General features: G+C 55.4%; 2 protein-coding genes across 2 annotated transcripts; both read right to left on the bottom strand.

The window, feature by feature from the left end:
• Positions 1 to 3,338: 3,338 nt before the first annotated feature.
• On the bottom strand, positions 3,339 to 5,253 carry LOC108931788 (uncharacterized). The gene has a single exon (XM_029248479.1). The coding sequence runs from the start codon at positions 5,251 to 5,253 to the stop codon at positions 4,216 to 4,218; it is 1,038 nt and encodes a 345-aa protein (XP_029104312.1). The 3' UTR covers positions 3,339 to 4,215.
• Positions 5,254 to 9,166: 3,913 nt separating this feature from the next.
• Positions 9,167 to 14,076, bottom strand: srsf4 (serine and arginine rich splicing factor 4). Its single transcript, XM_029248325.1, has 6 exons — positions 13,866 to 14,076; positions 12,511 to 12,653; positions 11,131 to 11,234; positions 10,710 to 10,918; positions 10,538 to 10,615; positions 9,167 to 10,456 (listed from the first exon to the last, which is right to left on the bottom strand). Exons 1-6 carry the CDS (start codon positions 13,970 to 13,972, stop codon positions 9,934 to 9,936), a joined length of 1,164 nt encoding a protein of 387 aa, XP_029104158.1. The 5' UTR covers positions 13,973 to 14,076; the 3' UTR covers positions 9,167 to 9,933.
• Positions 14,077 to 15,821: the final 1,745 nt, after the last annotated feature.

Here is a 15,821-nt window from a genome sequence, read left to right as displayed (position 1 = left end):
AGGCCTTTCTGGGGATGATCATGAAGTTACGGCGCATGAACATTTGCACCATACGCGAGCTGGAGAGATCTTTGGCAAAATGGGTCTGGAAAAGGTGAGTTTTCAGACCCTTCTTGAACGTAGACAGAGTTTCCGCAGTTCTGAGTGAGAGGGGAAGGTCGTTTCACCACAACGGAGTCAGAACCGAGAACCTCCGGACTTTACCTTTCGTGCGCGGGACCGCCGAGCGAGCAGAAGTAGACGAGCGAAGGGGTCCGGTTGGGGTGTAGCGGTTGATCAAGTCTCGGACCGGGAGGGGGCACCATCTGTGCTGAGGGGAGGAGAGGTGCTGGAAAACACGTGGTCACTTTGCGTGAGGGTGGTATTTGCAGTGAGGGACTCTGGGATTGACCCGTCCCTCTGATATCCTAAATGACAACCTCATCAGACGCACGCCGGACACAAGAGCGCCGCTCCTCACCTGACAGCCAGCTGGTAGAGGGTCCTCCACAAGGGTTTGACAGCCGGCTTCCCAGACAGAGGCTAAGGGATGTCACCGTGTGTGTGTGCGCGCGCGCACGTGCGTCCACGTTGGGGGGGCGTTCAGAACGCAGCGAGCATCCCGACCCGTGCCCGGCGCCAATCTTGTTTCTCGCTCAGATCTGCACGGTTACATAAGCAGCTGAGCTCCCGATGACTCAGATTTTCACGGCACTTCCTTTCTCTCTGAGATCTTCAGCCCCTCGTTGGGTGTTTGACTGTCCACGCGGCACTCGGTTTGCTCCCCGTGGTCGGTCCAGACGTCCTCGGGGGCCCCGCCGGAAGCGCCCCGTCCGATGGCCTCCGAGTCCAGCAGGTTGTTGGGTCGCCTTTGGCCGTTTGATAAGCGCGAACCTGGCCTTCGAGGTCCGGCTGCCTGCCGACGCGTCGCTGGCTCTCGGGCTCCTGCAGAGGGCGCCTTCCTCGGCCTCCCACTCGCGTCCTTGTTCCTGTGCTCACGGTGTTCAGGCCGCCCCCGTCCGAGACGCTTTCCCGGCTCCTCTCGCTCACGCTCCGCGTCTCCACGTGTTGCTGCTCCGGATCACCAGCAGCTCCTCCCCGCAGCGCCCCGCACTCAGAATGCATTATTATACTTCATAGCCAGTGCGGCTGTGTACCCAGAATTCCCTGTGTCGGTGTGCTCTCCCACCAGTGCCCCCCCACAGGAGACTGCGGCACCTTCCGCAGACGTCCTCACAGCCCCCGTTCTGCTCCGAGAAGGAGGGACGTCACCATCTTTCACTCGTATTGCTCTTATAGAGGCGTGCAGTGGCTCCACCCCCTCAGATGAAGGACGTGCCCCCGGGTGAAGGACACACCTTCTCTTCCTGGTTCCATTTCAATGTGGACATCATTCCATCATTCCACCTCTGAAGCTCAGAGGAGACACTGAGACTTCCTGTGAAGGGGGTGGGGCCTCCTCCTGTTGCCAAGCAGCAGAGCCTCAGTTCCCACATAAAGATTTTGTGTGGAAATCAAGGCGCTCGTTTCCTCAGTTGCTCTCTGCTGGACTGGAGCAACGCGCCCGTTCCTCCGTGTGGCTTTCGAACCTCGGCTGAAGAAAACGATCGAAACGTGTTTGGGATCCCAGCAGAGGTGGGGAAACGAGCACGAATCTGTAAATGTTGCCAAGAACGTTCCAGAAAGTTCCCCGCCGCCTCCAGCGGCGGAGCGCCCCGTGTTGCGGACGGACTCCTGGAGAAGGAAAACTTTTCACTGCGGCAGGAGTCCATGGACGTCTGGCCCTCGGCACTTCTGCGTGGGAGGGGTACCAGGCGGAAGCGTCTGCCCAGGAGGGGTGGGCTACCATTGGCCCGTGGACCCCCACAGGTTTTTTTCTCCCTCAACTTTCAGTTGGGAGTTTTTGTTCCTTTCCCCGGTGGCCAGTAGGCATACTTATAGCTCTATGATAAGTTCTTCATTATGGTAGCCATTAGTTGATCGTCTTCTTTGTTTCTATCTGTTTTTCTTGCCTTATGTCTGTGTTAAAGCGCTCTGTGTCACTGCGTGAGAAAAGAGCTCTATAAAAAATAAAATAATAACAATAAAAAGCGAAGAGCCTCAGCATTAAATAGGGTGTCGGACGCGGCGCTGCGGGGCGTCAGGATATTGTTCGCTGGAGGAGCGGAACGAAAAGCGTCCCTCCTACTTCTTTAACAAGGTGAAGGAGTTGAAACGGGAAGAAGACTTTACTTCACTGCGGAACCAGCGAGGTTCGTCGTCCTTTCGCGGGTAGCCGAGGAGGTGCCGAGTACAGGCACGCTTGCGAAGAGCACGAGGACTGGGGATCTCGCTCCGTTGTTGGAGAAACCCACAAAGCCCATTTTGACACCCGGAGGCCCCTCGCCGTGCCGCGCGTAGATGCGAAGATCATCCCGGAGGCCCTCGCCGAGCGCCGAGAACGCACTTCCGGGGCGCCCGGGCCTTCGGCCGTCCGGAAGTCGCGGCCGGTCGGAAACGCGAGCGCCTGAGCGAAGGACCGAAACGGTCCCCCTTCGCGTTAGTCAGTGTGGAGCAGGAGAAGGAGTTGGTGACCGAGTAGACCGCCGTTTCCCGTTTAACACCCCGAGGAGGGCGGCGTTCTGCCCCGGTTTCCCGAGCCGGGTGCGAACACTCCACACGGCAGAGTCGATAGTGAAATTACCAGGAAAGGGTCCCTCGAGGGATCGATACCCCGGTGCGGTGAGGTACGGCCACCGTTGGGGCGTGAGCTTGTCCGGCCTTGCGTGTCCAGGGTGTGAACTACAGAAACCTCACGTTCAGGACACACAAGGACAGACCCGGTGGGGTCACTGTGCCATTCTTCCGTATGGTGTGCGGCTGTCCAGTAACGACTAATGCGTTTGTGGTAATTTTGTGTTAAATTCTATTTTGAAGAACACGTCAATAGGGGTGACGCGTGATGCGAAGAGACGCACGTGTCCAAAGGCGGGTAAGACGTACAGCAGCCTGGGGACAACGGCTGCCCTTTCTTTTGTTCCAACGTTTGTGCGGGGGAGAGGGGGTCTTCATTTCTTCTTAGGCCCCCCATCATGCAGAATCCACATTTGTTACTTTTTTCAAATGGATTTCACTGTATAGAAATTACTTTGATGCTTTTTATTAAAAATACAAACAGCGAAAAATGCAACAGAGCAAACAGAGAAGAAAGCAAGAGCCGACATTTACCGCAGAGGCGCGGTACTGTACTGAGGTTCAGTGAAGGACAAGCGATGAACACTCCCTGTGCCCCGCCCCTTCCCTCTGCTCCCGCTGCACGACTGGTCAGTCGCGTTTCAGCCGGACCCACTGCTGGAAAACACGGTTCTCTAGGTGCCGGTTGGCGACGAGGTCGGTGGCCAGGCTTTACTGCTGAGGGTGCCAGTGAGCCCCGGCACCTTCTTACCTTCCCCGGAGCTCTGGATTTGGAGGCGGAGCTTCTAGACGGATGTGTGACGCTAAGGAGGTGTCGTGTTATATGTGCAAATGATGCGATTTGGCAGGATGGGGCTTGAAGGCGGTTACGTTCGTGAGCAGATCGGCGTCAGATATGCGAGGACTTTCCGCCTCCATGGACTCGTTCAGCTGGCGTCCGCTCATGGTCTTCCGGGAGGGAACCTCAGCGGTGGCCAGTAGGGGGCAACGCTGAGCAGTGCAGGACCAAGGGCAGGACCACAGCAAAACAGAGTAAGAGTACCGCGCTGGACGTCATCCGGAGGCAGCAGCTACAGCGGTGCGGTGGCAAAAGACGGTTAACGGTTTAAGGGTTTGCAACATTAGTGTGATTTTGCCGATGCTTTACGGAGATGAATTACATGAGCTGTACCGTGATTTAACACTGAAATCTAACGTAGTTTCAGCATGAAGCGGGAGCTCCACCCGGCAGCCGCAGAGCCTGTTTGTGTGAAGGAAGGCGGCCGATGGGTCAGTGGGGTCACAAAGCATGATGATATCTGAGAAAAGAGAGAAAAGCGATGGGAGGGACAGAGAGTAAACATGATTCCGGGCCCCTTAGTGCACCAGACTGTGGGAGCGCTTTCCCTTCCTCACATGCGCACGCGCCCGAGTGCTGGAAACACAACACATTTGGTCTAAAAGACAACTGGTGGACGGACCGTCCCATCGTGTCCCCCGAGTTCCAGCTCCGTCGCTGCCATGTCCGCCTCGGTCTGGTCCTCCCCAGATGTCGCACCTGCCAGCGAGTGCAGCCCATCTAATCTAGTCCAGCAGCCTGTCCATCGATTCCCGCCTGCTCTCCCAGGACGTCACATCACCGTCAAAGTCGAGTCGCGGCCAACTGCTGCACCTCCACTCCTCGGCGCCCCCTGGTGACCAGCAGCTCAGCTCTGCCACGTTCACGCACACCGAGGAGCTCGGCTCCCTCCCGAGAGGCCTGGATGCCACATCGTGTCCGCTGTCCGTGTCATCCTTGGAGTCTTTGTCCCCGAGGCCCGAGGAAGCAGGGACTGTCCTGCAGCCCAGGCTGTAGGAGCGTCTAGGGGGCACCGCCGCATCCCACTCGCTCCCGGTCTCCAGGCGTCGGTCCAGCTGGAGGTCGGTGCTGGAGCTCAACTGCGGCTCTGGACGGAACTGCGCTGGAAAAGCGCGGCAGTTGGTGCTGCTGGACACCCAGGAGGAGGAGGAGCAGCACGGGGCTTCCTGGGCGGACAGCAGAAGAGGAGCGGCAGCAGGGGGCGCCGGCGAGTCCGACAGACGCCCCGCACGCAGGATGTCCACGTCACCAACGTTCAGTTTTGTCATCCAGTGGTAGTGACCGCACTGGACCGCAGTGGGCTCTGCGGCCGAGACTCCGTGTCTGGGGCCCCGCGCCTCTCTGAACTGCAGGCGCGTGTCGTGATCGCGGTTCTCATAGAGCACCGTGTTGGCGCAGATCAGGATGAAGAGCCCCACGCCCATGATAACTGGCCCCAGCAGCCTCATGCGGTCGTGGTGGCCTACGCCGCTCGCAGTCAACGCGCTCCTGGCTCCGGGGCCCCACCGAGCGGCCGGAGGCTCACTAAGGCTCTTCCCCGGGCCCGCGTGACCGAGCAGAGCCGACCGGTGGGCCCGGTGAGGCCAGTAGCTGGCCACGGCCATCGCCGTGCCGACGAGGACGACGACGGCGCCCAGCAGCAGGAAGACGCCAGGCAGGGAGCGCATGCGCAGTCGTGCCTCGTTCGCCCGCCGTTTCCTCCGTGAGCAAAATCCAAAGTGGGGCAACCAGTGGGGGCTGTCTGGAGCGACAGGGGGCGCCATGTGGCCCCCGCTGGCAGTTTCCGCAGGAACCGCAGGGGTCCCTTCGGGAGCGCTGTGGAGAGAGGACGGGTCAGAGGTGAGCGTTGGAGGGCGTGTGTTCGGAAAGCGAAGCCCATTATGGACCGTTGATTTCAATATGGCCGGTGGACGGAGCGCAGCGAGTGCTGCAGTGGCACCGCGGTTAGAGCCGTGTGTTGCAGTGTGTTGCAGCGCGTTCCATTGCTTGAGTCGGCCGTTTCCCTCTGTGGAACTCTGCGCTTCGAGGTACACTTACACGATGCCGTACCGGCAAACAAGCGCGTCCGCGTGAAGGGCCCTACGGGCCAAGAGCCGAGAGCGGAGAGCAAACTCGCTGCTTCCATGCAAGTGGTGTTCGCGCGATCGAGCCACTCCCTGGGGGCTTAGGGGCCAGAGCCGCTATAAATGGAGCAGCCGTGACTCCTGCGTTCCGATAACCCAGTTAACCGAGAGCCAAAGGACACGCTGTGGGAACGATGTGTGACGCATCAGGATCCTTCGCCCCCAGCTGGTTCGTGGACAAGTGGTTCGTTCTGCCTCTCTCGTTGGCTCAGAGCCTGGGAGTGACGATCGGCCTCAATCTGTGCTTCTCATCGTATCGAACCCACAACCCGGTCCTGAACAGTCGTCCAGCATAACGTCCACAGGATCCACCCCTATGTCACAACAAGCTCTGCTCAACTCGTGGTCCAGGTCACGGGGGCGTCCACCTACAAAACTGCAGCTCTCCACCACCTGGTCTTCTGGGCTTTGCCGTCAAACCTCTACAGCTGACAGAGACAGAATAGCGCGGTACAAGTCGTGTTCGACTTGCCGAAGCGCTCCCACGTATCTCCTCATTTCTCTGCAGTGGCTTCCTATAGCTGCCCGCATCAAATTCAAGACCCTTGTTGTCGTCGTCTACAAAGACATCGCTAGAACTGCTCCCAGACATTTACAGGACTCGATCAACCAACCGCTACACCCCAACCGGACCCCTTCGCTCGTCTACTTCTGCTCGCTCGGTGGGCCCGCGCACGAAAAGTAAAGCACGGAGGTTGTCGGTTCCGGCTCCGTCGTGGTGGAACGACCTCCCCCTCTCACTCAGAACTGCTGACACTCTGTTCACATTTAAAAGGGGCCTCAAAACTCACCCCTTTCAGTCTCACTTCTCCCTGATCTCTCAAGTTCATGATAAACGTGCAAATGTTTAACATTCAATAACAATGTGTTAAATAATGGAAGAGCCTTTATACAGATACTCTGTAACGTACACTGTTTTATACCGTGGTACGTCACACTCTAGGGTCACGTGTCTGCATCCAAAAGTCTCCTTCCGTTGATGCCACGAAGTGTCGGTCGGTCTCTGGTGAAAAGAGGCCGCGACACGGACGAATGAACGAACGACACGTTACACATTTGAATCTCTGAGAGCTTTTTGTGATGGTAAGAAAAATATTGAGAGATGCAGCGGATGCCCTGAAATTTCACTCTTCTCGCATTAGAGCAGAATCTCCTGGATCGTCCGGAGACACAAAGTGTTTCCATCAGTCGCGTTCGGCCTGTTTTCAGGCGGAGCCCGAAGCGGGAAAAGTTACAAACGTGACTTTTTAGCTCATATTCGTGTCGCTTCTACAAATTCAGCATAAGAGTCACTTCGGGTGAAGGACGCGCCTTCACCTGTCCTTCACTTTGGTTTGTGGAAGCGATGCTCGCAGCCCGGTGCGCAGAGTCACGTGACGGGAACGCGCAGCGGCGCGAGGACGGCTGAGACGCGGACTGAGCGCAGATGATGTGACACATCGTGACACCGCGGGATAACGATGCGGCAACGATGCGGTAACCGGTCCAGCAAGACATGTAACAGCGGGTGTAGTAAAAGTGCAGTAGCGATGCAGTAACAGGTAGAGTAACATGTGGTAATAGTATAGTGCAGTAAGCGGCACAGTAACACACACAGAGACACAGATGCAGTAAAAACGCAGTAATATACCGTACGCAGTACGGATGTCCTCACCCCCCCCTTGTGTCCTTCAGTCCTTCTGCCGTATGATCGCGACCTCACACACACGCACACGCACGCACGCGCGCGCGCGCGCCCCCTCCACCGGACTCACCTCCGCACAGCAGGGGGTCGCAAGTTGCAGCGTGAGAGCAGCTCGCACGTGGGAGGTCGCGCCGGGACGGGCGCGTGCAGCCCCTCGGTCCTCAGTCGCGCGGTCACGATCGGAGAAGCGGCGCCGCGTGCCACGCAACAGACGCGAGCGCGAGCGCCCGCAACTCGAACAGGTGGAGAGGGCGATGCTCTCGGACCCGAGACACACTGACACTGTCCTCTGAGACGCCGCACGACCCACTTGTCGCGTGCTCGAGCCGTCGCGCGCTCTGCGATGCCCAGCGATTCACTCATGACGGAAGTGCAGCGGAGACGCTCGTGCTCGCGGAGGTGGAGCGCGGTCACGGACCTGAAGGACGCGCTCGTCCATCGGGGGCACGAGCGGCTCTTGTTCCGAATATATAATTTAACGGCGGGGAACAGAAGCTCCGTTCTCACACGCACGCACGCACGCACGCGCACACACCTCTGCAGTGGTGGCGCGAGGCAGCGCGACGAACGAGGCTCGCCGCGCCGCGCCGCGCCGCGCCGCACCGCACCGCACCGCTGGGGGTCGCGTCTCCTGGAAGCCCCTCCCACGCCTCGGCACCTGAAAGCAGAGGACACGAAGACGACGCGACGAGCACGTGGAGAAGTGGTTGCAAGTGTAACCAGTGACTCGAAGGACGCGGGTTCGAGTCCCACTTCCTGCCGCTGCTGATGATTCATGGTGTATAAAGGGTTACTGTGCTTGATAAGGTGAAGCATAATTAGTTCGGGTGGGTGGGTGGGTGGGTGGGGGTGCTATTTATAGGGAAGTGCAAAACTATCACACATTGTTTCCAGGACACAACGGAAAACATGAGAAACACCAATGAGCTGAATTTCAGTGTGAACTTCTCAATAATAAATAATCTATAAATAAGGTAATAAAGAAATCCAAAATAATCGGTAGCGCTGCTGCCTCACAGCGCCTGGGTGGTGCAAGAGAACATGGGTTCGATCCCCACTCGGTCTGTGTGGAATTTGCATGTTTCATCCAGGTGCTCTGGTTTCCTCCCATAGTCCAAAGACCTGCTGCTCAGGTTCCCCCATAGTGTGTGAGTGACACAGAGAGAGTGGATGAGTGAGCCAATGTAAGTAGTGTATCTAGCAGTATAAGTCACCGTGCTGAATAAGGTGTGTGGGCTCATAACACTACGTAGAGTTTGTTGGAAGTCACAGTGGAGAAGTGTGTGTATCTTGTCTGTGGGCGTTTCTATGGTAACCATGCACAGCTTGCTTTTGAAGCTACATGGCACGCATTGACGGTGTACAGCGTAGGGAAGGCTGGTAGTGCGGTGGCTCGAGCTGCTGCCTTTGGACCTAAAGGTCACACGTTTGAATCTCACCTCTAGCTGCAGAGCCCTTGATTGAGGTACTTACCCTAAACTGCCCCAGTAAAACTACCCATCTTTGTACAGCTGGGTAAACAACTGTAGGTTAAAAAAAAAAAAAAAAAAAAAGTGTCACATTAATGTATGTCATTGTTCCTTAAACATGTGCACCAGGTGCTGAGGTCAGGAGCACAAGCTGTCACTTCAAAGTCTCGACCAACAAAGGCTTAATACAGACATCCCTACGTCTATTCATTGGTCGGACTGTGGTAAAACATCAGCACAGCAACAGTAAAAAGACTTCATTACGTGTTTGCTTAGAGCTACATTTATTCATTTATCAGACACTTTTCTCCAAAGCGACGAACATCTCATAGAAAATACAATGTGTTCAGTACATTAGGAGAAAGAGACGTAGGTAGTTTCTTTCCACCATATGAACCAACGTTTATCGCACGAGTAGCTGCATAACTCAGAAGATTAGTGAAGACTAGTTTAAAAGTGCGAGAATGAAAACACCAACTTGTGCTCAAAGCCCGTTGTCCAACGATACGTCGTGCACCTTTGTACCGATCACCGACACCGGGGCACCGCGCAGGAGCTGTAAACGCTGTGGAGGTGAGGCGAATGGCGCTGGTTCCACACTCCTCGTCCGTTCGGACGCTTTTTTACTGCCACCGACCGGGTCACAGGGCGAACACAGGACACGTGGAGGAAATGTGCTTTTGGAAAAAACGTATGAACTCGGAGCCAGAGAAGCGTGACGAGAGAAAACAGAACGCCTCAGTCCAGCTATCAGGCATTTTTTTCAATTTTATTTTTATATATAACTGGTAAAAGGGACTCCACAAACAGAAGAAAAGGACAGGAAACACCCAGCCACCCACCCACCCAAAGGTGTGCTACTAAAGGATGCTTTACAAAGGTTAAGACACCTATTCTGGTAGTTTCAGACTTCTAGCTTATAAAAGTCTATCAAGCAAGATCCTCTCAAACTAGTCTTGACACATTTCAAATTTTGCAAACACCTCCACTTAATGGACGACACTACTGAAAAATGTTCTAGAATAATCATAAAGAAGGGAAAAGTGTTTTAACAGACACACGGAGCAAGAGTGCTGTCATCCTACAACTGTTTATCAAAAAACAAAGAACGGGACAGACGGGACGGGACGGGACGGGATGGAGCGGGGTGGGGCGGGCTGCGCCTGCTCAGGAGCGAGAACGGGAACGGGATCGAGACTTGGAGCGGGACTCCGAACGTGAGGCCGAGGGGGAGCGTGACCGTGGTTTGGCAGGGGACAGGGGGTGGGGTTTGGCCACAGACGGGGAGCACGAGCTGCCTTCAGCTGGACCGGCTCCCGCCTCCTCTCTATCGCTCCTGACATCGCGGGTCTTGGACCGGGACCGGGACCTGGACCTGGATTTCTTGCAGCGATCCTTGATACCAGACCTAGACCTGGAATGGGACTTCCTGGAGTGCTCCTTGTTCCTGGACCGTGAGCGGGACCTGGACTTACGGGAGCGAGAACGAGAGTGTGAACGGGAGTCGTCTCTGCGGCCCTTCTTGACCTCTCTCTTACTGCGCTTGTTCCTGGGGCTGCGGCTGCGTGACCGCGACCTGGACCGAGATCGCGCCTCATCTCGGGGCTCCCGCTTCTCGCGGCTGCGGCTCCTGTGGGCCCCGTTGCTTTTCTTCTTGCTGGGGGTGCGGCTGCAGGAACGAGAGGCCGGCCTTCGGGAAGCGGAGGGGGCGGTTAGTAGCAGAGGGCCTGACCCTTCCCGCACCCCGACCACCCCAAAACAGCGGGCTCACCTGGAGCGCGAGCGGCTGCGGCTACTGCTCTCGCTGCGGCTGCGGCTCCTGCGGGACCGCCTGCTCCTAGAGCGAGACCTGGGGACACAGGGGACACCGTTTTACCGCAGTGTAAACGTGGCGCTCCGTGCGCAGCGGGGCATCCCCAGCGAGCGGAGCCTGCGCTTCCCACCTGGAGCGGCTGCGGGAGTAGGAGCGCCGGCGTCGGCACCCGGGCCGGTCCTCGATAAGCCGGATCTTCCTGCCGTTGACTTCGGTGCCATCGAGCTTCTCGAGAGCGCGCTTCATGTCTGAGTACAGCTTGAACTCGATCACGCCCTCGTTCCTGCGGCCCTTGTTCGTATCGGCGTACGTGACCTCGCCTGCCTGGCGCATGTAGTCCTGGGCAGGAAGTGGGTGGGTTAGAGGCTTCCTCTTTCCAGAAAGGCCCGTAAGACTCTGAGCAACTCACCTCTTGGGCCAAGTCACTGACCCCGACTACAACCGACCTCGACCGTCACGTCGGTCAAACCACCGCGATGGAAGCAGCCCGCGCCCGCACACACCGCCACGAACAGGAAGCCGTCACGGCAACGGCCCCTCGGCTCCCGTACCTTCAGATCCTGCCAGCTGCAGCGGCTCGACAGATTCTCCACGATGAGCCGGTAGTCGGTGCGTGCGGGCGGCCCGTAACGGTCCCGCCCACCACGGGCGTAGCCTTCAAGGTGACAGGGACAGAGAGGAGCAGGTGAGAGGGCAGGCTGTGCTGGGGATTCAGGTGAGCTACAGCCCCAGCCTACGTCACACCCAGCAGTGCATGTCAGCATTAACAGTGTGGGGAGGTGAGAAGTCACAATGCAAACACTGCAGTTACCCATGTTATACTTGAGTAGAGAACATGGTCAAAATCAATTAGAGCTGCAATTATCCAAGAGCAAATACTTGTACTGCTACATAATGAGTTACACATGACTGTTGGCTACATATGAAAAGCTGTATGTAATTAATGTGTGCAGCAGCCGGGGGCCTTCACTAAGCCCTCGCCCCAGTTACAGTACCCCCACCTGGCCCTAACCCCATGGCATCCTCACCACCTGGGCCTAATGGGAAAAGCGGTCTTCATTCACAATGGCGCCCCTGAATGGTCAGCCAGGGGCCACAAAGGTCAAAGAGCCACACGCTTGGAAAGGGAGCCAAGGCCAGCAATAGGGGCAGGCAGTCAGTCAGCCTCAAAGGACTCTTTCAATTAAAACATCGAGGGTCTTTGTTAAACGTCTAGCGTTAATAACATTCACATTTGCACAGAAAGATGAGATAGAAGAAAAGGAGAAAAAACCTACACAAAAATCACTCATTAGCAATGAACACTGGCCATATATTCACGGTTCATCATCATGACACTACACATCATTGACTGTGTGAACAGCTGTGCAGAGTGACGTGTGTCTCCGGAGTAACTAGTCGCGGTGGAGTGCGTTCACGGTCAAGTGCTGCGCGCTGCGCAGGGCGGTCGAGCCTGCTCCAGGACCACCGGGGAAAGGCCTGCTGCGATGGCTGCACGATGCCCCGGCGTCCTGGAAGAGGCTGCCTTCCCTGAAGGGCGCGGAGAGCCATGGGAGACCGACGCGGCAACCCTACGGTCGCCGTGTGCAGGCCGGGGTGGCTGCAGGGTCTGCTGCTCTCTCACTTCCTGCTTCCTGTGCGAACGTGCATTAATAATAAGGGTAAAAATGGCCCGAGTCACACACACATTCAGCACCACTGAGCACCTGCTGTCCCGCTGTTTGTCACAGGTACAGCATAACTAATGTTTGGACCCTAGAGGAGAGAAAATCTTCGACCCTGCAGCCACCTGGAAACATGGCGCCAGTGTAGTGGGATTCAGCGCAACGAACACCTGTGTGAGGGTGTGTGTGTGTGTGTGTGTGTGTGTGTTTCTGTGTGTGTCTGTGTGGTGTGTGTGTGCGCGCATTTGCATGTGCGACTGCACTCACTTCTTCCCGAGCCATAGCTCCCATCCCTCCGGGGACCTTTGGTGTGCTCCACTATGACCCTCTCGCCACACAGGTCTTTGCCATTCAGGTCGTAAACGGCATCGTCGGCATCACGAGGGTCGTCAAACTCCACAAAACCGTACCTTCAGAGCGGGTGAGCGAGAGAGAGAGAGAGCGGAAAACACTCACACACACAACCTCTGGGCATCAGAGCAGCCTGGATCAATTAAGTTTTTATCTATATATTAATATCTATAGATCACTAATATGTATGGGTGCTGTCACAGTTTGGATCAACGGAGTTTCTATCTATACATTAGTGTCTATTATATCTATACATTAGTACACGCATTACATACATACCAGCTGCACGTTGAGTAGAATTAGGGCACTGGGGGAGGGGCAGCCACTGAGCTGCCAATTACACGATGGTACTCAAGAAGCAGCCAATCGTGTCGCGGCAATGTTATACCAACACGCACGACGTCAACGAATAGCAGCGCTGCGCAGCGAAATGGCCAGCGGTTAGCGGACATACCTCGGCCAATCACATGAGGACACAGAAAAACAGCAGCCAATCTCAGAGCGCAACAGCGCTGCGCAGCAACATGGAGGCGGCTGCACAAGCAAGGCCGGGAGCGGAGGCTCATGGCTCGCGTTTATCAATGATCACGATGGGTTATTATGATCATAATTACTATCACTCCTACTACTATAATTCCCTGACTGAGAATGGCGCGGGATCCGCTGAACCGGACCGCCGGACGTTCAGGAGTTACAGTTAGTGTGTACAGTCGCGCGACCCCACTCGATCATCGAGACTCCCCGGCGGCGACATATTTTCTGACTCTAAGCTAATTAGTCAGTGGCAGGCTCGAGCCGCCGGCTCGGCTGCGCTGACAAAATTGACCAAGAAGAAGGCCGGACCGCCGCGGCTGGACACAGTGTGGACACTCGATGCTCTAGTAGAGTCTATCGAGCGCTTTCCTTCGACAGCCCGTCAACGAAGACACGTCGTCGTCGTTGTCCCACTGACCGAAACGAAGCCGCGAAGGAAATGCTACCTACGGCTACGATGTGAGGGACTCACGACTCGCTGCGAGCCAGCCACTCTTCTTCAGGTCGAGTCGAGGCGATGACGATAAACAACAACAAAACACCAGCACAGCCACCAGGACCACGGCTGCACGTAAATGAGCGCGCGGTGACCACACAGCAGCAGCGTACCCGCGGCTTAGGGTTACGGATAAGGCTACGATCGCTGTTAGCTAGTACTGCTAGCTCTGTGTTAGCTGTTAGCTGCCCAGGTGAGCTCCGCGGCCTTCACAAACACCACGGCTGCACGGCTCCGTTACCCGTTTTTGAGGTCCACCTCAAGGATCTTCCCGTAGCCCTTAAAGAACTTCTCCACGTCCTTCTCCCGCGCCCGGTAGCTCAGTCTGCCGATGTAGACCCTCGACATGTCCCCGTCCCGCCGTCCAACGGCCCGCTTGGCGCTCCGAAAACACAGCGTCGCGGCGACGAGCACGCAAGCGGTCCGTCACTGGCCCCACCCATCGGCCCGCCCCTCCACGAGCACTGGGCGTGGCTCCTGTCACTCAGCGCAGTGGGCGTGGCTCAATCGCGTGTTCGCCCTTATATTTGCATTTACTGGCTTCGTTTAGCGGACGCTTTGGTGCGAAGTGACGTCCGGCTCGGAGAAAAGCATGGTAACAGCACGGTAACAGCACATTTCCGCAGCGCGCGGAGACCTGCGGATGCAGACACGTGGCGCTCCTTGAATCACTTTGTTGCAGTGAACGTTGAAACCAAGAACACATGATTTTTTACACGTGTAGCTCATGTAGAAAATTGGGAGAGTAAGAACGTGAGACACTACTGTATAATACCGTACATTAACAGTAACAATGAATCATTGAATGATTGTACGAGTAGCTGCTTTCTCAGGTGCTTTTCTGCTACACGTTTATTCTCGTACTTTCTGTGTTTGGGTTACAGTTGTTCATACAATTGGGGTGGGGGGTGATATTGGTATTGCTGTATATGATTTGCTGTATACACATGAACAGCAGGGTATTTCATAGGGTAATGGAGTACAGTACTGTATTTTTACAAGTGCGGTGGATTTTCTTCTCCCTTGTGTTTTGTGTTCAGGTTGGTGAAACGCTGATTATTGGGGGGGGGGGGGGGGGGGGCTGAGAACTCATGTGTCTGGATACTGAGGGAATTGGGGCTTTGCTTTTACTGTTTTATGAACAAGTTGTTAGCATTGTGCTGCTTTAAATGGTCTTTCCAACATGTTTCAATGTTTTCTCAAAGTTGAGAACAAGTCTCAAGGCAGAAAGGCCAACGTTACATTTACCGTTTTCGTGGGAATCAACCTGTTTTTGTTCCTGTCTAGTCAATGCAAAATGTTGCCTTCATTAAGTAAATCCAACAGATTATCTTTCTGGTGACAAAGCATATTTCAACACACACACACACACACACACACACATTTTCTGAACCGCTTGTCCCATACGGGGTCGCGGGGAGCCGGAGCCTAACCCAGGGCGTAAGGCTGAAGGGGACACCAGTCTGTCACAAGGCACCCCAAGCGGGACTCGAACCCAGACCCACCACAGAGCAGGTTGCAGCCTAACCCACTGCACCCCCCGCATTGCAACAAAATACTATAAAAGGGCTTACAGGTAAAGTTTGTATTTATACCACTAAACAGTTTATGAGAAAGACTTTGAAAACCATTCAAAAGTTCCCTCGCTACATCCCAACCCCACTTGCTACGCTCCTCCACCTCTGTCCGCTTGGTGGTCCCACACGCAACAGGTCCAAAATCAAAAGCACGAAGGTTTTCGGCTCTGCCTCCAATGTGGTGGAATGTCCCGCCCCTTTCACTCAGAAGTGCTGAATCTCTCTACACTGAAGGGTCTCAAAACTCACCTCTCTCCTGATCTCGTAAGTGCATGATCAACGTGTTTGTGTAATCATTTTTGTTGAATAACGGATAAAGCTTTATGCAGCTACTCATGTGATGACAAATGAACTGTAGTCTGGAATCACACATCTGCATCCAAGTCTTTGTCTCTGTCATTGTCATTGTTTTGTTTGTGCAGTATTCCTCTTGTCCTTGCCCATAGTCTGTGGAGAAGCATTCGGGAAGATTTTCACGATACATGTACATGGTACGTGTATCTATGACAATAAACTTGAAGTCTCTCCCTCCACTGATGTGATCATGCACTGTGTTTTTCTGAGATGTACGTCGCTTTGGAGAAGAAGTGTCTTCTGAACGAATACATGTACACGTCATG

The sequence above is a fragment of the Scleropages formosus genome, chromosome 23, assembly GCF_900964775.1.
Source record: "Scleropages formosus chromosome 23, fSclFor1.1, whole genome shotgun sequence".
Taxonomy (NCBI): Eukaryota; Metazoa; Chordata; class Actinopteri; order Osteoglossiformes; family Osteoglossidae; genus Scleropages; species Scleropages formosus.
Note: the sequence above shows the minus strand (reverse complement) of the source record. Positions and strands in the feature narration are given on the sequence as shown.